This window comes from Etheostoma cragini, chromosome 3, assembly GCF_013103735.1.
Source record: "Etheostoma cragini isolate CJK2018 chromosome 3, CSU_Ecrag_1.0, whole genome shotgun sequence".
In the NCBI taxonomy this organism is placed as follows: Eukaryota; Metazoa; Chordata; class Actinopteri; order Perciformes; family Percidae; genus Etheostoma; species Etheostoma cragini.
Window position 1 is genome coordinate 16890315 of NC_048409.1, and position 27078 is coordinate 16917392.

At 38.2% G+C, this 27078-nt stretch overlaps 2 protein-coding genes across 4 annotated transcripts in view; both read left to right on the forward strand.

Moving 5' to 3' along the window:
* LOC117942544 (cGMP-dependent 3',5'-cyclic phosphodiesterase) overlaps positions 1-12347 on the forward strand; it is a 141652-nt gene extending 129305 nt beyond the window's left edge. For both annotated transcript variants that reach the window (XM_034868067.1, XM_034868068.1), the window contains exons 17-31: positions 62-143; positions 557-731; positions 2398-2510; positions 4015-4092; positions 4201-4323; positions 4451-4521; positions 5080-5202; positions 5295-5382; positions 5906-5953; positions 6358-6432; positions 6537-6636; positions 7326-7438; positions 8520-8558; positions 8764-8870; positions 9199-12347. In XM_034868067.1, the coding sequence (XP_034723958.1) occupies positions 62-143; positions 557-731; positions 2398-2510; positions 4015-4092; positions 4201-4323; positions 4451-4521; positions 5080-5202; positions 5295-5382; positions 5906-5953; positions 6358-6432; positions 6537-6636; positions 7326-7438; positions 8520-8558; positions 8764-8870; positions 9199-9433 (1570 nt within the window). In that variant the 3' untranslated portion in view covers positions 9434-12347. The remainder of the gene's footprint in view (positions 1-61; positions 144-556; positions 732-2397; positions 2511-4014; positions 4093-4200; positions 4324-4450; positions 4522-5079; positions 5203-5294; positions 5383-5905; positions 5954-6357; positions 6433-6536; positions 6637-7325; positions 7439-8519; positions 8559-8763; positions 8871-9198) is intronic.
* A 2152-nt stretch (positions 12348-14499) lies between these two features.
* The window catches only part of cul3b (cullin 3b), a 15538-nt gene continuing 2959 nt past the window's right edge, over positions 14500-27078 (forward strand). The window contains exons 1-13 of one of the 2 annotated variants that reach the window (XM_034867322.1): positions 14500-14778; positions 16252-16449; positions 18974-19087; positions 20203-20363; positions 21963-22077; positions 22326-22554; positions 22973-23118; positions 23765-23941; positions 24243-24413; positions 24795-24902; positions 25716-25840; positions 26223-26319; positions 26715-26849. In XM_034867322.1, the coding sequence (XP_034723213.1) occupies positions 14716-14778; positions 16252-16449; positions 18974-19087; positions 20203-20363; positions 21963-22077; positions 22326-22554; positions 22973-23118; positions 23765-23941; positions 24243-24413; positions 24795-24902; positions 25716-25840; positions 26223-26319; positions 26715-26849 (1839 nt within the window). In that variant the 5' untranslated portion in view covers positions 14500-14715. The remainder of the gene's footprint in view (positions 14779-16251; positions 16450-18973; positions 19088-20202; positions 20364-21962; positions 22078-22325; positions 22555-22972; positions 23119-23764; positions 23942-24242; positions 24414-24794; positions 24903-25715; positions 25841-26222; positions 26320-26714; positions 26850-27078) is intronic. The other variant, XM_034867323.1, reaches the window with a different exon arrangement.

Genomic DNA, 27078 nt, shown 5'->3' on the forward strand with positions numbered 1-27078 from the left:
TGCTTCGTTCTCTGTCACTCCTTCTCTCTTTCTCTCTCTCTCTCTCTTGCTGTTTCTGTAGCTGTTCAGTGTTCCTGCTGGATCGCGTCAGTCATGAATTGGTTGCAAAGGTGTTTGACGGAGGCGTGGTTAGTGACGAGGAGGTACGACACAGGAGCATTCAGTTTCCCACACACTCAAACACAGACTAGATGTAGGAATCTCGTGTCTTTTCTCTGACCTTTGAGGAGAGATTTAATGCCTTTATTAGAGAGTTGAAAGTAAAGATAGACGGATGGAAGATAGAAATAGGGAATGACATTTGCTGTACCCAAGGTCCCCATCCAGACGAGAATACAGGACCTAATTACATTGTCAACCTCATGGTTGTATTTGTAATGCTCTCGCCAAATATGTCCTGTCTGACTGTACTGTCAACAATCAATGAAAGGCAAATGTGTAGAATAATAATAGCGTGTCTTGATGACATAAGCATTGCAATTGTGTGTCCATGCGTGTGTGCTTGCTTGTGTCTGTGTCTGTGTGTGCGTGTGCGTGTGCGTGTGTGCGAGGGCAGAATGAGTTTCGTATTCCAGCAGATCAGGGTATTGCAGGTCACGTGGCAACCACGGGTCAGATCTTGAACATTAAGGATGCCTACTCCCATCCTCTCTTCTACCGCGGAGTGGACGACAGCACCGGCTTCAAGACTCGCAACATCCTCTGCTTCCCCATAAAAGATGAGAACAACGGTAGTAACAATGACTTCCACACACAAGAATACTTCTTTCACTCAACATACACAAAAAGTCACAAGTTTCTTTTCTTTTTTTCTCAATCTAACTTAATTTTACTAATCACCTTTCGTACAGGTCAGTGCAATTCACAGGTGACTTAATTAATAAGATTACAACCAAATATAAACAATTAACTAATGCACACAAAAATTTACATGATAAAATAAATAAAAAATACTAACACTAAATTAGATAAAACACAATAAAACAAACATTTACAAAAAAAAAAAACGATTAAAGCTATAGGTCTTTTTTCTAATTCAAACGTTTTATTAGCAATAGCTAATTATTATAGGTTTTAAATTTTAAGATATTACAATTACAAACTGCCCCTTAAGTCTGTACTGAACTGGGACAAAGGGTCCTGCTCCTTTGATCAGTTACAAAACAACCAGAATCTTTGGGAACTGGTTTCATTACACACAGTTAAAGTGATTCTGTTCTAATAGTGATGACTTGATGATGAACTTGCTGGCTAATCTGTCTGTAGATGTTTCAAATGTTACAACGTTTTTTTGGTATTTTACGTCTGTAATCTGTTTTTGTGACTTCATTTTTAATTTTCATATGTACTGTATATTTTATGTCTGAAACCGTTGTAAACCCTGGTTCTGCTGCCTGTCTTGGCCAGGATACTCTTGAAAAGAGATTATTAATCTGAATGAGTCTTTACTCCTTGTTAAATAAAGGTAAAATAAAAATATTCCCCTACTCTTGGGCACACTGTTTCAGCAGCTTGGAGAATAAAAAGAAAAGAAAAAAACGAGGGGCCCATTTAGAGTCCAATAATGTTTTGATAATGCAAGAGAGAGTCAACTAATAACAATAATGAATCAGATTTAGCTGTATTGGTAATTGCTCAGCTATTGTTTTATACAGTACATACCCTTCCTTTTTCCTTTTAAAACAGCTATGTTTCCACACAGGTGCTCTCTCAGAATAGGACAAGGAGTTGTTACATCACATCCTTTGCTTTAAATGTTAAAGTGCATAAAGTGCAGATTGAAGGCAAGGCAAGGCAGCTTTGTTTGTTTAGCACATTTTAGCTACAGGGCAACTCAAAGTGCTTCACACAAAAATAGTTAAAAAATAAAAACAAAAACAGATTAAACACCAGAATAAACAGTTAAAAAATAAAAAACAGATAAAACTCAAGAAGTAAATGAATAAGAAGGTAAACATTAAAGAAATGAACAACCATTTAAAAAAAGGCAACATCAATAATAAAGAGGCAGCCATCCTCAGTGTGTTCTAAACTTAGAATTTACAGAGAGCTCAGACTGATTGGCTCTCCCTACTTTTTGCTGTATCCAAGCACATGTTGGATTCTCTGTGATTTGTTTCTATATAGAAACTCTCAGATGAAGAGATTTAGATCTTTTAATGTGCAATTAAATTCAGCTGCAGTGTGAAATTAAGTTAAGCTAGCAGCCCTATTCGACTCATCGTCTGATCTGCACCTCTGTCGGATTCTGTGCCTCATTTATCCTCGTCCTTGACTCTCATCTTCCGCTTCATTTTTCTTAATCATCAACTTCCGGTCCTTTCCTTTTTCCATTAATTGTCTCATTCCTTAATATCTCACCCTCTTTCCCTTTCTTTGAATCCTACTTTTTTCTAGAGGTGATTGGGGTAGCCGAGTTGGTGAATAAAATGAACGGACCATGGTTCAACCGCTTTGATGAGGACTTGGCCACAGCTTTCTCCATCTACTGTGGTATCAGCATCGCCCATGTAAGTCTCCTTTCACGCTAAAAGAACCACCTCTCTAAAACCTTTACATTTTCTGGTTCGGTATGTTGAAAAAGAACACACTGGTCAGGGAAGAGGCATTGGATTGTTTGTAGTACACTTATTGAATGCTGCCACCACACCAGTCACTCAACACCACTTGTTTAAAACAGATAGGCCAAGTAAATTAACCAAGCATATTATGCATACAGTACATAAAGTACACAGTTGCTAGATAAACATCAGTTGTAAATTAATTAACAACTTAAATGTGTCACTTTACAATAGAAGACAGCTTCTATCACATTCTCTTATTATCTCTGTTAGCAGCAACGGAAGGTGTGATACATTAAAGTGGAGCATTTTTGTTTTTTTTTAAGATGTTCATCTTCGTACACATTGTAAACAATCCCAGTTCATTAACTCAGCTTGGTTTTAAAAACAGTTTATCAAATATTGATGTAATTTCTGCAAGTGTCATGCACCGTGTTTAATCCTTAATTAAAAACAAACAGAAGACAAAAGAAAGTGTAAAAAAAAAAAAACATTTACAGTGAATCTATCATTGGGATTAAGCACCGTGGTAGGTCTTCTGTTAGTGCTGTCAGAAAGATCGATCCTGTCTGGTAAAATTGGATCAGTTCAGTGGGAGCAAAATGCTCAGTCAAGGCGTAGTACAGTCTCGAGGGAAATTTAAAGACATTCAGTCTGTGATTGAACTGAGGGGTTGTACGGTGTAGTTCAAAGGTGTTGTAGGACTGCTGCAAACCCATTAACACACATTTAGCTACGCCAATGTACGGTATGTACAGTAGCTTATGAAGAAACTTCAACAACCTAATACTTATATTCTCACATCAAAAAGTTTTCATTTGAAACTGCTTTCACCTTTACCAGTGGAAATGTTGATTTCTCTTGCCTCTAACAATGCCGTCAAGCAGCCACACAATTGATTTGAATAATCTAGAGGATTTAAAAGGAAATAAAATGGATAGTTAACTGATGATAAAGCATGTTTACGCGTGTGTGTATGTTTCCACATAATGTCAAATAAGAAAAGCTAGAAGAGCAGATACAGAAAGTACATCATATTTTAGGCAGCATTTCAGATTCACCTTATGTCCCTCTTGTAGTATCTGACCTTTTAATAACTGCAGGTACTCAATAGCTTATCTACAAACTGTAAAGAAATTTCATTGGGAAAAAAACTGCCTTCTAGCCAGCCCTGTAATCATTATTTATCAATGCTAACTCTGTAACACGGTGTACCGTATGCTGCAGGCTGGGACGAAAAAGGGTTCAGCGGGATGATCTATAATACGCAGTAGACAAAGTTTGTGAGTGTGTTCTTCTAGCGATATTGTTACCACCATCTAAATCTACCGAATTATAGTTTTCAAAATAAAGTAAAAGAAGAAGAAAGAAGAGAGTTTTTGGCTTTATAAGCTAGTTATATGTGACAATATATAAAAAGAGTGTTGCTGTAATATGGTGTTTGTTTCTCCAGTCTCTGCTCTACAAGAGAGTCCATGAAGCTCAGTTCAGGTCACACCTGGCCAATGAGATGATGATGTACCATATGAAGGTAAAATCACATTTGTGCATCTCAGTCACTCTCGCACACAGACGCTTTGTATTTACTGACACTGTCCATGTTATTTACTCAATATGATTCAGTATGTGTATGTTGCAGGTTTCAGAGGAAGAAGTGACTAAGCTGCTGGTGAAGGGGATTGAACCCGTGAATGAGATCCACTCATGCTTCGCCGAGTTTACGTACACACCTCGCTCCCTACCGGATGAAACCACGCCGTTGGTAAGACGCAGAGGTTAAAAAAAAAAAGTGAGAAAGAGAGACACAGAGGGATCAGAGACTAAAGTGGAAGGCAAAAGAAGAAAACAAAAATGTATAAAATGTAACTGATCCTTTTGTGTGTCTGCAGTGCGTCCTCAGCATGTTTGAAGACATGGGTTTCATCAACACATACAAGATTGACCTGCACACTCTCGCCAGGTCTGACAATTCCATCAATTCATATACTCAGTATTAGAGCCTGTGTGTATGAGTATGCCTGCATTAATGAATTCATCTCTTGTTTCTGATTAACTGTGTATTTTCCATTATTTTTACCTTTGATTTAATTATTCAATCCCAATTTTGAGTCATTTTCCATCATTTGATCAAATTTTTGTCAACGATTGTATAGTGTGTTGGAGTTGTCAGACTAAAATTATTGGAATTTCTATTGACACTAGAAGATGCAGAAACCGACACCTTGGAAAGAGAGACGCGCACAGCTCCCTAATAACAAAATATTTTGGCCAGAATTGATCAGAGCTGAATATTATTTGAATATACTGTATGTTTCAAGTCAAAAAGTGGACACATTTTGTTGCTAATTTATCAGCATTGTTAAAAAAAGTTTTTTTTGTCTAGATCAAAAGAAAGAAGCAGAACAAGAACAAACCTGCTCCATATCTCATAATAAAATCACTTGATTACATGTCCTACATGCATCACTAGTTGCATGCTATGTTGTAGATGATAATTAAACTGCTGCTTTGGTGTCAGGTTCTGTCTGATGGTGAAGAAAGGCTACAGGGACCCTCCCTACCACAACTGGATGCACGCCTTCTCTGTCTCACACTTCTGCTACCTGCTCTACAAAAACCTAGGGCTGTCCAACTACCTCGAGTACGTGTAAAACACTTGTCCCCCTGGTGACACAAGCAGCCAGAAGTATAGAAGTTTTAATCCTCAACTCTCCTTCATTCTTCTCTTTTTAGGGAGATAGAGATTCTAGCTCTCTTTGTCTCCTGTATGTGCCATGACCTGGACCACCGTGGCACCAACAATTCTTTCCAAGTCGCCTCAGTAAGAGCACAAATTATGTTTATGTTTTTGTTCTATGAGAGAGCGGTGAAACATCAAATAGGAAAAAGAGAGAAGGAACCTTTTGAAGATAGTGTTGCAGAGTACCGCTGCACCTGCACTTCAAAAATGTGGACTGAAAATTGACTTTTAAAAGCTCAAAACGGAGAATGTCAATAAAAGCCAGGCTCATGGTGATGTCAGAGTCTATGTATCTCCTTTTCTGGGAATTAATCCCAGTGAGACACTAGATGTCATTGTGATGAGAAGCATGTTGTTCTGCTCCAAAATCATCATGCATAACACTCCAGCGCCTAAATGAAGCACATTCCAGCTCTTCATTATGCAACAAAGGTTATCGTTTTAGCAGCTTCGTTTGTGATTTATCTATTTAAAGATTTATATTCAAGCTTACAAGTACAGTTAAAGAGCATGATTTTATTTAAGGATGTTGTTTCATTAGAATCATTATAACTTGTACAGTAAAAGGATTGTGTTTCATTTGTCTGTCTGTTTCTATTTTCAGCAATCTGTGCTGGCTGCTCTCTACAGCTCAGAGGGATCAGTGATGGAGGTAAACCCCCAACCAGTTACATCACATCACAGGGATGATGTAGAGCTGACTGGAATTCTAGCAAAGCCATACAAAACGATGGATCTGTGCCTGTATAAATCTTTATTGCATCTACACCCACATCTTTAGTTCTGTACAGTTCTGTCATTAATTCTACAGTCAGAAATGTGTGAATTGAATATGTTTGTGGTTGTGTTGTACTTAAATATAGTAGAGGTGTTTCTAATTTTGTGTCCTTCCCATTTACATACATGGAAAGGACATACTAACTATATCCTCATTGATCAGTGATGAGGCAATGGGAGGCATGTACATTGGCTTTTGCAACTTGACTCAACATTCCTTTAGAAACATTTTCAAATTTACTCATTCCTTTTCCCATCATGCTTTATTTGCCATGACAGAGACATCACTTTGCCCAGGCCATCGCCATTCTGAACACTCATGGCTGCAACATCTTTGAGAAGTTCAACAGAAAGGTAAGATATCAAATGAAAACACATTACAAATGTTTCCATTTACTTAATTCTGCTATCCCTGTAAATGCAAGCTAAGTAAGTTATTTTTTATATATATTCCTTAGGACTACACGCGCATGCTGGATTTGATTAGAGACATCATTCTGGCTACAGACTTGGCTCACCACCTTCGCATTTTCAAGGATTTGCAGAAGATGGCTGATGGTACAGCTTAGTGGTTTACAATGCAAAGCCACGTATCTACTTTTGCTTTAAACTCACAACCCTGAACAATAAAAGAGAGGCTTGGTTCGGAGGCTTTGTCCAGAGCGGGGTCACGTCTTAGCACCACACAAAAGTCACATACTGACTCCAGAGTTTTATTATTTTGTGACTTCTCTTTAAGAGATCTGAGGTCAAACGTGGGCCATTCATTACTGACATTCTTAGTAATCCTCTACTTTTGTTGTACTATTTACCCTTTTGAGGAGACAGTTGCTTACTCCACTCTTATATAAAATAATTGGCTGTAACCTGCTGGCCAGTGGTTTGTTACGCCTGAAGGCAACCAATTATAAGTTTTCCTGAGTGAATGTCTCATCAGTGGAGTCAATTGTGCGCTGCTAAAGTAATTCAAGGCCATTTTCAAGCTTCTAAATGAGTTAGTGACTGCTTTGCACCACAGAGTGTGTAACTTGTCAATCATGGACAAAAATAGTTTGACTAAACACAGAATGGAAAGAAACAGTGGTAAGATACCATTAAACGTCAATTCTTCTGTCCAAATACACATCATGCTTATACCTAACATACAGTGGTTTACTTCAGATCGTTGCAAAACTGTCATCTAATTTACTGCCACAGAAGTGTATAAATGCAGCTTAGATAGAGTCTTTTGCATGTGTGTGTTTCAGATGGCTACAACCCAAAAAACGGTGCCCACCGCTCAATGCTGCTGTGCCTCTTGATGACATCGTGTGACCTGTCGGACCAAACCAAGGGCTGGAAAACCACACGCAAAATTGCTGTGAGTTCATAGTCTACACCAATGTCTATACTTGCATTAAAACTTTACATATGTAACCACAAATTTAGCTAAATGTGTTTAGTTTTTGGTGAACTGCAAAACCAAAAAGTTGGTTTGACGCGTACATCCATTTGTCACCACATTAGGAAATATCAGGTTAAATTTATGCTAAACGATATATGAATGAACACAAAGATGTTTAGGTCATACTCTTATAAACAGTCTCGTATGGGGGTTGTGCAACACCCTTTGACAAATAGTATACAGTCTCTGAAAGTTGATATGTAGTACCAAAACGTTTTTCCAGAGTGTTTGTTCTCCTATTTTCAGCAGTGCATTTCTAAAGATATCCAGTGGCAGTTCCAAATCACTATACAACAACACTGACCTCTTTCTGGGACAATAAAGATTATGAAATGCTTAGCTGTACAGTTGGGAACAACCTCTCGGTCTATTTCCTATTATTTTCTATTCTGTGAAACTGCACTCCATTTTAGGATTATTTTTAATCTGATCTGCCCCCTTTTCTACACCAAACCCCTGACCCTTGTCCTAAATCCTTCACCCTAAATCTCCTAACACCTACATTAAATGCATTGTAATCCTAAATCCCAAAACTGAGAAAACATTTCTGTTTAACTCAGGGTCTGGCTTGCAATGTGGCCAATTAGTACAATTTTCTCCCAGGCCGGAAAATGCACTGGGATTGAAAACAGCAATCCCACCAAATATTGAAATGTAACAAAGGGAAATTACATTCTGTCTTAGATTGCAGCATTGTTGTGATTCAGCATAGTCATTGCAGTAATGTTTGAAAACATGAGAAAATCTCTCCAAAAGCTAAAAACCCAGACAGGTTTGCATCAAATATGGTATTGTTGTATTACATAGTAGATTGTAATTTATTATTTAAAAATTGATTCCTGCTCATTTTATAAAAATCCAAACATCTCAACTGACAGTTGGTTTGTCCCAAGAACATTTCTAAGTGGGGTATTGCAGATTACATTTGCAGTAATTTAAATTGAACTCAATGTCACTATGAACATGAAACCATATAAACAGTAATTTGTGTCCACAGGAGCTGATTTATAAAGAGTTCTTCTCTCAAGGAGATCTGGTATGTGTCAGCGTAAACTGTCTGTTAAATGGCATGTAAAATTATTTAATATGTGGATAAAGTGTGACATCTTACACAACAGAAAGTTTATTACTCATGCATGTCTGTATTGTGTTTGTGTGTGTGTGTGTGTGTGTGTGTGTGTGTGTGTGTGTGTGTGTGTGTGTGTGTGTGTGTGTGTGTGCGTGTGTGTGTGTGTGTGCAGGAAAAAGCCATGGGAAACAGGCCCAGTGAGATGATGGACAGAGAGAAAGCGTACATCCCGGAACTACAAATAAGCTTCATGGAACATATTGCCATGCCCATTTACAAGTGCGTACAAAGTGCTAAAACATCACATCCTCCCAACCCTGACCCCTTGAATGACATGTCACATTGTCTTAGGGTCAGACATTTAACTTACATTTGGGTTGTTTTTAATTATTAAGGCTGCTCTTATCAATATTTGTTATATTAACAAAGAATCAAATCACTAATGTGTAAACTGTGACAAACCCACAGATAAAAACCCTTAGACTCCATTTTAGCATTTTTCAGCTCTATTTTTTGGTTTTATGGCCACATAACTTTACTGTTTTGACTAATTTCATAAAGTATCACACTAACTTTCACATGCCACCCCTGCCCTCTTTACTTTTAGGCTCTTATCCGAACTGCTTCCTGAGGCCACTGAGCTGTACGAGAGAGTGGCAGCAAATCGGGAGCAGTGGACCAAAGTGTCCCACAAGTTCACCATCCGTGGGTTGCCTAGCAACAACAGCTTAGACTTCCTGGACCAGGAATATGAGCTTCTGCAGTCCCAGGGGGCATTTGGGAGCGACGACCACTGCCTCAATGGTTGCCTTGACGATGCAGAAGGAGGAAGGGGTCAGTGACAACAGCAGGCTGCTTGTGTTTCTTAAAGTTTTCAGTGGTCCAATAAGAGGCTGAAGATACCTTTTTAGCGACCTAAGAGGCAGGCATCTCTCTGCTGTGATGCTTAGCAGGCCATGCAGAATGGACAGGACAAAGTTTCAAACTAATTGAATCAGACAAGTGATTTGAAACATGCGGATCAATCTGAGCCGGTTCAGTGATTAGATGCCACATGTTGCTTGTGTCTCCAGTTCAGGAAAACAGAAGGGGGTGACTTTTATCTTTTTCAGCAGCTACACTGGAAAAACAGGTTTTTAACCACAATTCACAAGTTCGTTATTACAGTACGGATCCTGATTGTAAAAACACACATGCACACACATACGTACATGTGGATACTGTTTAGACACTCAAAAGAGAAAAAAACAATTCTTATGGAAAAAGACTACTTCAACATGTAACAGTGAGACAAAGTGCTATACTTTCTGTAAAATGTTTCAGAATAGCTTATATTGATTTCAATGGCTCCGCTTTGATCACACACAAGCAGCTGCCATAGTTTTCACCTGATGCTTATGAATGCATGCCGTATGGACACCTCATGTATTATCTTCGTCAGTGTTGATTTCTCCATGGCTAAGAAATTAATGCAGTCCATTTTTTATACCCATCAGAACAGATTTTTGTATTAAGCTCTATAAAATACAGTATACATGATTAATTCATCACCATGAAGTTGTACAAGGGAGATTTTGTTTATTTACTAACAAAGCATTATAACCCGCATGATTCACTTTTACTCATTTTTGGGGAGGTTTAAGAGACAAATTGATAATCACTGATCAATGAGTCACAGATCCCTGGCCATAACATCCCACTTCATGCATAAAACCTTAAAACAGCCTGTGAAGATTAACTCCATGTCAAAACATCAAGTATGCATTTACACCTCAAACAAGAGTCGCTCTTGACCTAAAAACACACCCTCAGTTTATTTGTCTCTGACATCCTTTCCACTCCCTTGCATTGTTTTCACTTCATTTTACGTTTTAGTTTATTGATTTCCTCATAAACCATTTTAGATAGAGAGCAACCAAACCCCTTTAAAAGATACATCTCATCTTTCAGTGTAAATGTGCCAGATTAGCGCGTGTTATATGGAGTGTGTCATTGAGTGTGTCATATGGATCTGCCTTATTGCGCATCTTTGCTGCCTTTCTTAGAGCTTTTAATATATGAAAATTGAAATAAAGAGTCTGTTTAGTATATATGTTGTATATTTGTTATAGACATAGTTTGAGTATAAATGTGGTGAATGAATGATGAATCACAATGCTCAAAAGAGGATTTGTGTTATGCCTGTGTGAAGACCTCAGATGTCATGTTCACTTCTTTCTATTTTTTTGTTACAACCACCAGTGGATATAAGGCAGACACAACAGCATTTTGTTCAGTTCTCAATGCACCCAACAAAATGATTTTTAGGATGAACTAGAGATGTAGCCACCATATAAATGTCTCTGTCCTGAAAGCATCAAGAGCTCACTACTGCTAAACCCCAAAGGAAATAAAAAAAGAATTGAGATAGGATTCTCAGATTGTTCGTCTGAGAAAAAAGAAAACTATTGGGGACCACGGGGTTACAGTATGCCATATTTGGGTTTATCTTCCAAAGTTTTAAAATAGGAAATGCTGCTGAGTTAGGGTAAGTAACCACAGAATAGTTACACAAAGAGAAACTTCTATATTGGACACTTGTATGTAGGTTGTATGTGAAGGGTTGATAGTGAGTGTGCAAAAAGGGTGGATGGATGAGTGGGTGAGTAGATGAGAGAGAGAGTGAGAGAGAGAGAGAGAGAGAGAGAGAGAGAAAACTGAGGTAGTTAATAGGGGAATGCTTAGTATTACCAGTCTTTCCAGAGATGGTGTTGATGGTGATAATGAGTAAACCTAAAGTGATATTGGAGTTTCTTCAGTCAACAATGCTAATGAAGGTAGATGAAAGCAAAAATCAATCATGGGATTTAAATAGACTTTTCTTTAAAGGGTCTAATAAGGGTGCATTACGGAAGAAGGTAAATTGGTCAACAAAGTGGTTTGATGTATGTGTTATATCTACAGTGGGGTATGCATCAACCTGATTGGATGGAATCGTTTGATCTGCCTTGGTCTGCTTCATAGACTGAATATTTTTTATGGTAAATTTCTGAAAGGACATACAGCTGTTTGTAGACTTTGTGAGCTCTTTTTCTCACACGTGGTTTCCCCACTTTTATTATTTTTCAACCACTGTTTCATAAGTACTTGCCTTTTTCATGTGCAATATAAAGTGTCTGCCTCTGTGACCTTGCATAGATCCCTATGTAAATACCTATGCCTCTTGTTAAATTATTATTAGGTCTGAATTTCCAAAGACATTTAATTGTTAGGTCATGATGTTTCCATTGATAACAATTCAAATGCCTGTGATCATTTTAATCATAAAATGCTGTTGGGAGTCCAGATCTAAGCCAGCTTTCTTTACTGAGTCTGTAACTGTCCCTTTAGGTTTTGTTTGTCAGGGCTAAATGTGCCAAGCAAACATTGTCTACTTCTTGGTCAAGCTGCAAAGTGGCAAAACAAACATACCTTCAATTATTTTTGTGCTCTAACGTTGGACGGAAGCTGAGGGCTGTGTTCATATAAAACTTTTCTGCTACATTATGACCAGGTCTGATATTGTGGCTCATTCAGGAAGTATGAACCCAATCTATTTACGATAATCACAGAACAGCGGGACTCTAACCTGTGATGTAATGTCATTGTAACGATCATCTGTGACATAATTGTTAAAAGTGGCAAAAATAGAATTGCTGTAAATATCAAAGTTTTAAAAGAAAATGTTACTTGATTGTCTGTCATTAAAACAATGAGAAGTATTTCAATGTATTTAAAGTGGTTGCATCCTGTTCTCTTTTTTTCATACCATTTTTTAACAACCCCAAGTTTTGACAGAGGAGATAAAAGAAAACCATATGTGTATTTAGGTTATACACATGATATTCAACCACAATTAACAACCCAAATAATCTGAAATGTATACATGATGCTTATACTGAGGACTAAATCTAGTCATCTGTTATTTGTTTTGCTGAGTTATGAATGCTGGTGGTCTTGTTCTTCTTCAGATGTAATGAACAAGGACATTGTTGACAAGAAGACAAATGAATGAAATTTTGAGATTTTCTTTTCTTTCTTGGAATAAATCTGGTTAAAGGCGTCTTGATTGCTGTATTGAAAAGTGCACACAACACATCATATCCTGTCGCTTCACCATACTTTGCAGTATTACTTCACCATGAACATATACTTGGTGCCCTGGAAAAAGCTCAGGGACATTAGGGCTCTGCCACACTGATTTAGTCATCATGACAGTGGCATCTCTGTTATTCCTGCTGGCCTATCACACTGGTACTGCATAAACATGGACAGATGAACACACTGGGGGCCCTGGGGCAAAATCTACTACAGTCCACTACTCACTCCTCCACAAGCAAACAGCAAATCTCCTCCGCACATACTGCACATAGTTAAAGAAAAAATCATTTGTACAATTACTAAAGCTTTTCTTAGGATGAGGCTCCAGTGAGGACTAGCCCGTATTATATTTTGCCAAGAATATGATGTATTAAGCTCCTAAAACTAACCAACAGATGTAAAAAAACAATCAAACAGAAATGTATTTGGGAATATGCATCACTTTAGAATTTGACATGGGTCCTTTCAAAGGAATGCATGTGTATTTAATCAAATTAACCCAATTGAAATGGGATAAACCTTGCTAGAAACAAAGCTATTTGGCATCCCAGCTAAAATGTAATTAAAGCTATTCCAGTTTAGAGAACGTTTGAATTTAAAATATAAATTGAATATTTGATTTATGAATTTGAGAGAATAAACGTAGAGACTTTGCAAATATGCCAAGAGGTGCAGGCAGAAAAGGAGTTGATCCAGCTGGCCCAAACAATTAGGCAGCAAATCATACGCCATACAAACCCAATCACACCAAATTAAGCTGGGACAAAAAGAAAACCCATAATATGACACAAAGCAAATCACAAGGTGGACTTTACACCAGCACACTATCTCTCCCCAGTAGGAAACATAAAATAATAGAATAGAAATTCAGAAACATTTTGACTTTACAATCTGCACATACACATCACTGACACGGGCCATTCTGCTTGAGTATATTTTGCATCTATTTAGTTTTTGGTTTTTGTTTTACTTTTGATGCTTTACATTTTAGATTAGTTCTTTACTTGAGCTTAAGTTTAAATGCAGGACTTTCACTTGTCATGCTGTTTTGTTTGGCAGTGTTGGGAGAAGTATTCAGATGATTTATCTACTTACTATGTAAAAAAGAATCGGTTACATGTGAAAGTACTGCAATCAAAACGTCACTTAAATTAAATTAAAGAGTATTTGTAATAAAATGTACTTAAATTGTCAAAATTAAAAGTACTAATTATGCAGAATGGTACTGAGAGTGGGACTATATTACTATGTTATTAGATTATTGTTATTGACGCATTAAAATGTAAATAGTAGCTTGCTTTAATGTTGTAGTGGAAGGAGGTGGAGGTAAGTTTGAGCACAGTGTACACAAGAATGCATCAAATCATTTGTATATAAAATCTTGCAAAAGTAACAAGGTGTCAATAAGCTGTCACTGTTAAATGTAAAGTTCCTTTGAAAACAATGTAGTGGAGTAGAAGTAGGAGTAAATTAAAATGAAAGTACTCAAGTAAGCCTCAAGTAAATCCAAATTGAAGTAAAGCTACTCGATATATTGTGGTATCACTACTTTTATTAATAAAGTAAGAACTGTCCCCACTGTAAAATAGACTAGGCCTACTTCCAATGTAGAATAACAATACAGAATAAACTATGTAATGAGTTGAATAATCAATACTCCCCGCTGCACAGTCTGTAATAATGTATCTATATGTGTGTGTGAAAATGTAAATTAAATTAAAAGTACTGGTGCAAGTGAAGTTAAGAAAATTTTGCCAATCATTACTTTCTCGCGTGAGTTGGAGTGCGTGAGCTCTGCGCAATGAGAACTGCAGGTAGTCCGCCATTGCTGTATGAAAAACTATCGGATTTGGCGTTTGGCTGTCAACAATATACTTGCGGTGCCGGGACGCGGAGCTACGAGGTCGAGTGAATGCTCGTCGGCTGCTCCATTAACCAGTAGTCACTCCCGTCCCTCACAGAAGCATACTTTCATGTGAATACAGAGCCCACGGCCGAGGCAACCATGTCCAATCTCAGCAAAGGCGGCACCAAGAAGGACACCAAAATGAGGATACGGGCCTTTCCTGTAAGTGCTCACCGCAATAGGTGCCCTGCTTGCCCGACAGGCGATGACTCGATCACCGCGGTCTGGGCTGTTGGCTAAATGCTAACAGGCTAACCAGCTGGGCAGCAGATATGACTTTCCTATCCGTAAACAAAGTACTGCCTTCAAATGGTCCAGTCTGTTATTTATGTGGCTACTCTGTAATATTACCAGCTCAGTGGGAAGTTTTAATAATCACTTTAATTGCCTTTAACTGCCTCAGAACTCCCCGAACGTTAGCTAGCAGATTGGATCTGTCGTCATAGCCGATGCTAACGTTAGCCCTGACTCTTGACACTTGTTGTTTTGACTGCTTTTGGCTCTCTTTATCAAATGCATGATACGTGTGTTTCTGAGCTCTACATTTGTCTGACTTTTGGTGCACTGAAATGCCAGCTAGATTTCCAACTGTATGCAAGCAGCAACGATACGTTTCTACAGCTATAGAGGGATGCTAAAATAAACAAATCAGTTAACTCAGCCGTAGGTTATGGGTTCGCATCAATGATTGTAATATCATCAGTAAAATATCTGTCATCTTTCTGTCGTTTTTTCAGTGATAAATTGTAATTTAGGATTCCTCTCCTCGTCCACCTGGCACTCCCTTTGTCTGCAAGTCTTTGAAAGACCTCATTTATGGATTGACCTCATTCTGCTTAAATTGAAATTTCATTCTGTCTGTGACTAGCTGTGTAAGACTGTACATCAACCAGATAATTGTTTTGTTACTTCTCTAGGAGTAATTGATTACTTTCAAGTTATTTGCAAGTGACAGTTACTAACTTATCTTAATACAGGGGACCATTAGAACCCATGTGAGCCTGGTGAATGTGGCCCAGTCCTTACTTACTTGCAGCTAGAAGAGCACCCTGACATGCATGTGTTTGGGCTTGTCTGCTTAGAAGGGGCACACACTGTTCCTCTTCACTTGCTGTGGCACACATTAAGTTTTCTTTTTTTGAACAACATGGTTTGGCTTTTGGGAATTCCCCAAGAACTTCTTAGATGTAAAGCATATTTGTAATAATAATAATGCTAATGCCCCACAGCTTATGTTTATTACAGATATGTTTGGACCTTTTGGATGTAAGGTGGAGTTATTGCCCTTATTTCCAGGTATAACTTTTTCCAGGATTAGTGAAACAGTCTCATTTACTTTAATGAGTAAGTAAACCATTAAAGCTTGTGAATTGACGTTTATTACATGTTATAGACATTTACGAAGCCTGTGCTTATTGATGTGGATCAATTAGGTAGACCATTTATTCTGCACCCCATCCCCTGGCCCACATTTCTGATGCAGAAAGAATCTTGAGGACAAAACTACACATAGGTGGGAGTCTATCTGCATTGGCAGGCTTGATTTAGAAACAAGATCCTTGCATCTAAGTGTTGGTACAAATAATCACAGGTAATAGGCATCTTATTTAACCCAGTGCTGGCTACACTTTGCAGATGACGATGGACGAGAAGTACGTCAACAATATCTGGGACCTTCTGAAAAATGCCATCCAGGAGATTCAGAGGAAGAACAACAGTGGCCTAAGCTTTGAGGAACTGTACAGGAACGCGTACACAATGGTGCTCCACAAACATGGAGAGAAGCTGTACACAGGTCTGCGGGAGGTCGTCACTGAACACCTTATCAACAAAGTAAGACTAACACAGATTGCAGGTATTTGCTAAACATTAGGCATGATTTGATAACTTTTTGGGATTACACAAACAAGGTAATTACTCCTGTTGTAAACACATTAGTAATTCCTTAAACTCCCTTGAATCACTGTTACAGGCAAATGTGTCTTCACATCTTTTCTTTATCAAAAAAAATGATAACACGAAGAGATGTGCATCTCTTAAGCTTTGTTCATTTGACAGACACTTAAAGTCAAGTGATGACACATTGTATTATGCCCCTTTTTGTTTTAAAGTATATTTGACGGCTATTTAACTCAAGTGTGTAATAAATAATTATCGATTGTAATCTGTTTTTGATGAATTGAAATGGATTACACCTGGATTGAATTGTAGATCTTAATTTAAGATAGGCAGTATCTTGTCAGTGATCTCTTTGTGCTAAACAGAATCTGGCTTAGACTTTATATTAAGGTTCATGTTACTACTTGTGTTGTCCTTGCGAAACAAAGTTAATATCTGAAAACATGAGCTGTTTCCATTCATGAGCAGCCTTGTGAGGGTGAGTGAATATTAAATGCAGTTAGCAAGCTGGGTAAAACAGTTTCAGAGGTTTTTACACTTGTTTTGTGTAATGTGAGATTTTTAGAACTTGTTAAGGATCACATTGACCTCCTTTTCCCAATGACTGTAACTTCCTTGAAGCGCCTGGGTTTGTGGATAGGGTCCTTAATTTGTAGATATCCTCCGGGTTTTCAGCTGAACAATGCTAGTTGTATGTTGTATGTTACAAGAGCAACAGTGTTTATCACACAGTTATCTCAAACTGGACATTTAGTTTTTTATTTTCTTGGAAAAATCCATTGTAAGTGAAATGACAGACATGTCAAATGTTAGTGAATTTGATTAGTTTGAGCAGTCTGTTAAAAAAAAAAAAAGGATGAAAATCCAATGATGATCCTGTAACCATGAGATTAATTTGTTTTCAAATTCCTGCTGATACATGGAAGTTAGAGAACCCATCAGTGAAAAGTTTCCCAAACTGTCACTTATTTTTTGTTGCATACTGTGTAGTTTGTAACAAATTATGTTCGGCCGTGGCATCTGTAATGAATGCTTCTGTACAGTTTACAGTGTGCAGATGCCCAATGAGCAATATTTCAGCAGCCTTCTTTTGAACAGCAGCCAGATGAATTCACAGCTTAATTAAATATACATTCTGAACTTGGCAGGTTTAGTGAATTAGCAGTCAGGTAATGTCAACAAGCGGCACTTCAAAGATGAGAGAGCTGACACCTGAGTGAGTTTTCATTATCTAATAAGTATCCAGATGTCACTTTTGATATAAGGCGGCAGTAATGGTTTGGAATGCAGCCTAAAATCTTCAAACCTATCTCAGACACTTGAACCAGACTGAAGTATTGGAAACAACTCAAAGATGATGACTTTCTTTTGCAGCAAAACTAGTTACTACTACTTAGATCTTAAAGATATAATATAAACGTATTCCTACGTGGCAGTCACTCTACTTTTCAGTTTGGTTAAATAGAGGCCTATTAATTGCTAGCATCAAGAATTATTACCAGAGATAAATCTAAAATGTTGAACAATGACACGATTTGAGTTTACACTCTTAGCTTCATATGTGGCAAAGCATTGACCAAGCCGAACAGCAAGTGCATTTTCAAGCCAACATAAAAGAGCAGACAGATACAATTCCTATACTTTCATCTAGACAACAGCTGAAGAGAAACTTAAAATCATGCCCACCTTTTTTCTACAAAAACCCTGGCCTTCGTGGGTCACATATGACAACAACTGTACACAGTTGTAATTGCTCCATTTAATCGAATGTCTAGATGCCACTGGATGAAACTTTAGTTATTCACAGTGGCCCATCACATCCTTCTAAATAGCATTTCATCAAAATTTCCAAGTAGGTTTTAATAGCCATGAAAATTGCCTTAATAATAATGAGCAAAGTAACAGAAAATAAAAAAGATAAAAAGTAAGTACTTTAAAAATCAAGTAACATAAAGGGGTATTGGAAAAATTTGCAATACAAATATGAAAAAAAAATTGTACAATATATCTGTTTGTAAAATGAAAAAGCTGGGCGCTTGGGTAGCTCAGTTGGTAGAGCAGGCACCCATAGTTAGAGGTTTATTCCTTAACACAGCAGCTGCAGGTTCAGAGTCAAACCTGCAGCTCGCTCTCTCTGTGGCCCTCTCTCCCCTTTCATGTCTTCATCTGTCCTATAAAAATTAAGGCCTAAAATTACCAAAAAATATTATCACTGTCTAGAATGAGAGAAAGGGTAAGTTGGTGTGCCCTTAAGAATCTTACTCCATGTAGTATACAATGCTGAGTCACGCTGCAGTGTGACCACTGACTAGTCAAGAAAATGTATTAAAGAAACAGCAAAGTAGGGTCACATAAAAATGCTGCATAACCAAGAAATCACAAAAAGTGTCAGCTTGATGCAGAATTTTTCATTTTGTATTGTACCCACTATATGCATGTGTGTTTGTCTCCCCAAAAGGTACGAGAAGATGTCCTCAATTCCCTAAACAATAACTTCCTTCAAACACTAAATCAGGCCTGGAATGACCATCAAACAGCTATGGTGATGATCAGAGACATCCTTATGTATATGGTGAGTTGCTGAGGTCTACCGGGATTCTCAAGCTTAATAACAGCACACATCAATGAGGAGAACACAACAGAATTAAAAAAATGAATACTTTCTTATTTTAGAAAAAGTTGGGCTTCAGTGAAGCTTAAGGTACTTCTTATTCATTCATGGTTTTATTGTATTTTTACCCTATCGCCTGTTAAGTTAATTTAGTTTATTTAATTTTCTTTTTTTTCCTGTCATCTAAAGGTGCCCCATCTTCTATTTTCACATTTTTACTACAATGATGTGTGTCAACTACTGTTAGGTTCTATACAGATAAAGTTATTATTATGTAGTATGCTATGACTAAAGAATGAATGTCTTCTGTCACAGTGGTTCAGCTTCAGCTACACATGTAGATTTAAAGTATTAAAAACCTTTATTGGCAGTAAGAGAACATGTCTATTCAGGACTAAACTTTGTGTAGAGGTAGTAATATCTGTGCCAGACATTGTGTGGAAATACACAATGGTTATATTTGCACATATATCAACACAGAAGCGTATATTTATTTGAAAATGAACCTGGAACTGTTAAAAGTGTAGTTGTTGTTGAATCATCAGTGAAGAATTTAGAACATCAGATCTGCTTTAGATTTTAGCAATATTTCAGTTGTTGTGTCAATGGATAAGTGAGATGTATGAAATCTGAAGGCTGAGTCCAGAACTAAGACTGAAATAAAAAAAAAAAACACTGGATCACACGACCATGCTGTACATCAGGAGTTGATAAGAGGATAAATCTTGGGGCAAGCTCTAGCTCACCCAGTAAGAGCGTTCGCCCCATGCTGAGGCCTTTGCAGAGGCCCGAGTTTGAATCCGACTTGCGGCCCTTTGCCGCGTGTCATACCCCATCTCTCTCCCACCTTTCCTGTCTATCCACTGTCACTTTGAATGAAGGGAAAAGCCCCCAAAAAAGAATCTTAAAAAAAAAGAATTAATCTTATGATCAGTTTAACAACACTTGAGCTTAAACCTACTTTAAATGAAGATGCAGAAAGTCATTTAACCACATAAGAGATGTTAAAGGGGACGATGCACATAGTCAATGCTGACCAAGACATATCGTGTACTTTTTTTGTGTTTGTCCCACAGGATCGGGTGTATGTACAGCAGAACAATGTAGAAAATGTCTACAACCTGGGTCTCATTATCTTTAGGGATCAAGTGGTTCGTTATGGCTGCATCAGAGACCACCTCCGACAGACCCTGCTGGACATGATCGCACGTGAGAGGAAAGGGGAGGTGGTGGACAGGTAGATAAAGACTCCCAGACAGGATTGATTGCACAACAACCTCATTGACTGCAAGTTGATGTTGACAAGTTCATTGTTATTTCAGTTGCGTTTAAATTTTTACGAAAATGGAATTCCTTCATATATAGTCAGATAATTAAAGGGGCTATACTCAGTATTTAGAACATTTATATAGCAGCAAATATATTTTGTATGTAAAGATATGGTGGAGTTATGGAGTCCTGAGCAAAGAATGAAGTCACATACCCTGTGTGTGTTGTATTCTGAGTAGGGCTGCACAATTAATTGAATTTTCATCACAATCACGATATTGACTTCCCACGATCCAATTTTTTATTTTATTTTTATTTTAAAGCGTCATTTCATAGAACGCTGAGTTTTTTTGCAAAGCCAGTCTACTGCTCCGTAAACCACTGTCTGATCATGAGCCAGTCAAATTAGTTCCCTGCACCCCGTGTAGCTTAGTTTCAAGATGTAGACAGTCACAGGGGACAGAGTAACAGGATGAAAACTCAACAGATAGCAGTCGGTTATACGTCGGTCTCAAGGTTTACCAGTTTACCAGTAAACACAACATTTTGTCCCGACTGTAGTTTTTCAGACAACAGTAGTGTGACCAGTGCTAGTCGGTGCTAGTAGCTTCTGTTAGCTCCTCTAGGACGCACCGGTGCTAATGTCCTCGCATCCGCTGCAATGTTGTTCATATAAATATGGTTTAGTTTTGCGTTACATGACCCATTTTGTCTGTAGAGCCGTGCCTGTGTTGGATCTCTCCTTTACTCTCTCTCCTCTACTCTCCGCGCCCAGCCACACAGCGGCGCCGGTCCACACTTCTGACATTTGTCTACAGTTTACATTTTTTATTTATACAGCTGTATTGTTAAGCATGAGAGGCAAACCTGTATTTGTACCAGTGTTTCTGCTGGTAACTCCGCTGCTATCGCGGCGGCCACGGCAAAGAGAGAGTAGAGTAACAGCGTGTGATACGGATCTGCTGGACCTGGGCCAGAGATGTGACCCATGGCCAGAATATCATAGTTCATAAAAATGCAGCGCTGTGACGATACAGACATCTCATACACACAACGTGTGTATTTGCGATTCGATCTGTGCTGGACCCATTCATAATGAGTCAGCCGTCTCTCTGTGAGTAGCGTCCATCTCAATCCCTCTCGGAGTTATAAATAGACTATGTGACGATGACATTTGTTTTGGTTAAAACAACAAACAATTGTGAGAATAATCGTGATCAAAATTTTGATCAAAATAATCGTAATTATCTTTTTGGCCATAATCATGCAGCCCTAATTCTGAGCTTCTCAGTTCTTTGTTTGGATAGCCAGTCCGACCACACATGTATGTTTTACAGAGAGGCTTCCTTCCCTGAATAAATAAAGGTTAAAAAAGTGCATTGGCTGCATTTGACTAGCACGGTAATGCATTGTTGATTTGTTTTTTTGTTTTTCTGTGAACAAATTAATCAAAACTTAGTTGGCACCATTAGCAAGTGTGAAATGAGCATCCAGAATTTTGTTGTTCTTTGTTGTTGTTGTTTTCTTTTGTGCCTTCAACACTTTGTGTGCTTCTCCTCTCCACCAGGGGGGCCATTAGAAATGCCTGCCAAATGTTAATGATCCTCGGCCTTGAAGGGAGATCTGTTTATGAAGAAGACTTTGAGGCACCGTTCTTAGAAATGTCTGCAGAATTTTTCCAGGTTTGTGGTAGAACCTAATTTCCCCAACTGTTCATTGTATAGCTTCTATTTGTGGGGTTCTTAAAAATAAAATGCAGTGTAAATACAGATGATTCTTGAAACATCTAAGGATCAACAACGCAAGTTACATAGACTGTAGTACTGTAGTTCGGATGACTCAACTTGTGAAAAAGTGCAAAACTATGCAAAGGAGTTTAAGAAACATTTTTGTCTCTTGCAGCTTATAAGTGTTTCATGTTTTCACTCAGATGGAGAGCCAAAAGTTCCTTGCAGAAAACAGTGCCAGTGTATACATAAAGAAGGTGGAAGCCAGAATCAATGAGGAGATTGAGCGGGTGATGCACTGCTTGGATAAATCTACAGAAGAGCCTATTGTCAAGGTGGTGGAACGGGAGCTCATCTCCAAACACATGAAGACAATTGTAGAGATGGAAAACTCTGGCCTGGTCCACATGCTCAAAAATGGGAAAACAGATGGTAAGAGTACTGCAGTCCTTTGTTGGTTATGCCTCAAGTCTTTAGAATTTGTACATTGTCAAATATTTAAATTTAGTAAATTACACATTTCATATCTCACTCCAAAAATGTTGTCACAGTCACTTGCAAGAGATATGTATACAAACAGTGTTTGTGTGTGTGTGTGTTTTTATTTTTACTAAATTATTAATGCAGTCACAATGCTCCCTTTGTTCATTTCACAAATTATAAGATACAAGGAAAGTAAATTTGATTAACAGATTTGAAAGAAACTGGAACTGAAGGGCTGTTGCTACAGCAATACCTTTAGAAAATATTTTCACATCAGTACGCTCAGTTATTTCGGTTCACTCTGAACAAATAAGCCTTCTCTTCTAATGTTTGTGCTTGTGTGTGTATTCGTGCATATCTATCACAGATTTGGCGTGCATGTACAAGCTGTTCAGCAGGGTTCCCAATGGGCTGAAGACGATGTGTGAGTGTATGAGCTCATACCTGCGGGAGCAAGGAAAGGCTCTTGTGTCTGAGGAGGGAGAGGGAAAGAACCCCGTAGACTACATCCAGGTAAGATGATGTGGCATCAGGAGACATTAGAGTGCAGCTGTGTTTTTGCTTAGTCTTGTGAAATTTGTTGTAACATTTTCAATTAATTTGCTGCTGCAAGAGTTGGAGGCCGTTCTAATGGTACACACGCTGTGTTGAAGCACACTATAACCCAACCGCATACATTGTAGGTGAATAGAAAGAGAATAACTTATTAGAAATTAAATTTCTACAGGCACACTTTAGCACACCATTGCGTGCCCAGCCTTTGCCATAATGTGCTTCCATTGCCTACCAGCAAAGGATAACTGCTTTGACCCCCTGCATTTGTGGCCACAAGCCATGATGTTCCCTGTCTGCCCTCAACCACACTGTGTCATTGCACAGTATGTAATAATACGTGAGGTCATTCAGGCCACTAGAGAGAAGGCCCTGTTTTTTAAAAGTCTTGTTATTCTCATCTTACAGTGCTTTTGAAGCTCCCGTGTGACACAGCTTCTGTGGTTTGCAGTTCCGCTCCTGTTCTAGCTCTTGTCTAATTGACAGCAGCGTGACTCTTTGTTGATGAGACCGTCTTCCCATGTTGGAGTTGTAATTGCTGTGTTAAGCTACTGTTCATGCACATTGCTGCTGTATTATCCTTGATCATCTGTCTCCTTTCCGGCAGGGTTTGCTGGACCTGAAGTCACGTTTTGACCGGTTTCTCCAGGAGTCCTTTAACAATGACCGGCTCTTCAAACAAACTATTGCAGGCGATTTTGAGTACTTCCTTAACCTTAACTCTCGCTCGCCTGAGTACCTCTCACTCTTTATTGACGACAAACTGAAGAAAGGAGTAAAAGGGGTGAGCGTTCTGATGGATACATACTCATATTTTATGACACATTATATATGTTACTGATCTGCTTATTCACTTATTAATACCACCCTGCCATGTAAAAAACATTTAGATTTTATGCCAAACTACATATCGCCCAAACAAGCAATGCTATTATTGCTTATATTTATAAGTAGGGAATGTCCAACTCGTTTGTTTGTTGGAGTAACTGTGTATCATAGGAAATAGGGAGTCGAGAGGGTTTGTCAGATTATTGACTATTTTATGATCATCCCATATAACCAGCATCATTTTGCTTTCTGTCCAGTTGACAGAGCAAGAGGTGGAGTCTATACTGGACAAGGCCATGGTGCTGTTCCGCTTCATGCAGGAGAAGGACGTGTTTGAGAGGTACTACAAGCAGCATCTCGCCCGCAGGCTGCTCACCAACAAGAGTGTCTCTGATGACTCTGAGAAGAACATGATCTCAAAGCTCAAGGTGAGCAGTAGTGTGATATAACTCAATTTGGAGTAAAATAGATGAGAACTGGTAATCCAGCTTCAATGTTTTTTTTTTTTAATTGCCTTTCCTTTTATAACTGCCTGTCCAATTCTAAAAACGTTTCACATCACTATGAAGTTTGAGTCAGCTTAATTTGTAGTCAACTTGTGTGATCTTGTTTATATGGTTAGGGTTATCTTAACCCTTGTTGTAGATATTTAATATGTAGGTACATCAATTACAAAGGTTAGGGGAAACATACAGGAAGCAGGCTGTAATGTAAGTGACAAAGATCTGATGACCAGCATATGACTTGATTTACCTTGAGCAGCTTTTGATTATCTAAATGTGATTCTTCTTCTGGTCTCAATTTCTCAGACCGAGTGTGGCTGTCAGTTCACCTCTAAACTAGAGGGCATGTTCCGGGATATGAGCATCTCCAACACCACCATGGATGAGTTTAGACAACATCTACAGACAACTGGGGTGAGAAGACGCTACATGCTACAACTCAATATGTCAAAAATAAAGAGCCCAATTGCAAACTGTAATCAGTACATGGCTGCTTGACTGACTAAGCATTGCTGTGTTGCTCAGTTACATAATAAAAATGATGTACCTAACTATCCATATTCTGGGAATACATGGTTTTAATTTCTGGCTTGTGCTCTCCTGTCACAGGGGCTTTTTGTTACCAGAGCCTCTGTCACTGTGTCTGGTTGTCCTTGCAGTTTGCTGAATTAAGCATGATTCATGTCAGGAATTATATTAGTGAGCTGTGGAGTATACAGTAATTTGTTCACGCTTTTGCTTAATCAATAGCTAAAAAGTCCTTTTAAATCTATTTTTCTAATTGTCTGCATTTTTGTCTTGTGAAATTAAGAGGTTTTTAATTTGTTTGTATCCATCACTGCTAGTACATGTCATTTAGCTGACGCTTTTATCCAAAGTGACTTACAATTTCTATACATGTCAGAGGTTGCACACCTCTGGATCAGCTAGGGGTTAAGTGTCTTACTCAGGGACACATTGGTGGATGCAGGGAATCGAACCCAGATCTCCCACACCAAAGGCATGTGTCATATCTACTACGTCATCTGTTTCAGATAAACTGAACATGTACCTAGTTTGTGTCAATAGCCTGTAGTTATGCTTTGTCTGATGAGATTATGTCTTTTTTTTATTTGTTTCTAACCTAATTGCGACAATAAAAACCAGTGTAGCAGTGAGCTACCTGGTGTAATTACATCAGTGTAGACTGAAACCTGTTTGTGTGTCTTGTGTTTTTCCTAACTCCAGGTCTCACTTGGAGGAGTTGATCTCACTGTGAGAGTCCTGACCACGGGATACTGGCCAACACAATCAGCAACACCCAAGTGCAACATCCCCCCTTCACCGCGACATGCATTTGAAGTCTTTAGAAGGTTAGTCAGTTGTACACTAGGAGTTTATTGCTTATGTGTGTGAATGGTTTCATAATGTCACGTTGTTTTTAGTGCAAGGGTTTCTGAAATGTGTGAGCCACATTATGATTTGTTACAAATGGAAGTCCAGAATAAACCACCTCGTTTTAGTTCCTGGGCCATTATTGACGATATAAGCTTGTGTCTATTCTAAGGGTGATCCTGAATAGTTGAATATTTAGGCCATGGGTGGCCTTGTATGTAATTAATACATTTTTAAGGTTATTGTTATGATATAAATATCAACGTATTGCTGTAAATAATAATGTGAAAATAAATCTAACCGCTCCATGACAGATTTATTGTCAGATGTTAACCTAGAGTGGCTCCCCTCTGTTTGTAGGTTTTATCTTGGAAAACACAGCGGCAGACAACTCACACTGCAGCACCATATGGGCTCGGCAGATCTAAACGCCACTTTCTACGGTCCAATCAAAAAGGTATGTGTCACCTTAAAAAGGAACATCAGCACATTTCTAAACTACTGTGATTATGCCGTAGTTTAAAAAAATATTTTTTGATGAGACAATGTTACAATGATTTACAAACACAACAATTCAAATCTTTGTGTCATGTGAATGTTAGGAATTAAGTGTTTTTAAATTTCAATGTGTACTTTTTACTTTTACTGAAAATGCTGTCAAGTAATTAGCACTAGCAGACGTCATCACGTAATTTTTTTTCAAGAAGTTGTGATAATTTTGTCTTGTGAAGATGATTTACATTGTTTGAGCAACAAGGAAATTTACATTTGAACAGAAAACATGATTTCTTGTGGAAAGGGATTCTGAATCATGTTCTTAGATTTTGATCTTTCATCCAAACATGTCAAAAGGAGGATGGGTCAGAGGTCGGAGTGGGGGGAGCTCAGGTTACCGGCTCAAACACCAGGAAGCACATCCTGCAGGTCTCCACCTTCCAGATGACCATCCTCATGCTTTTCAACAACAGAGACAAGTCCATATTTGAGGTACACAATTTAATACCTTACTGCCCTATGCTATGTAACAGGAAAGTTGTTTCATACACTGAGGAAAATAAGTATTTGAACACCCTGCTATTTTGCAAGTTCCCCCACTTAATAATCATGGAGGGGTCTGAAATTGTCATTGTAGGTGCATGTCCATTGTGAGAGACATAATCTAAAAAAAAAAAATATCCAGAAATCAAAATGTATGATTTTTTAAACTATTTATTTG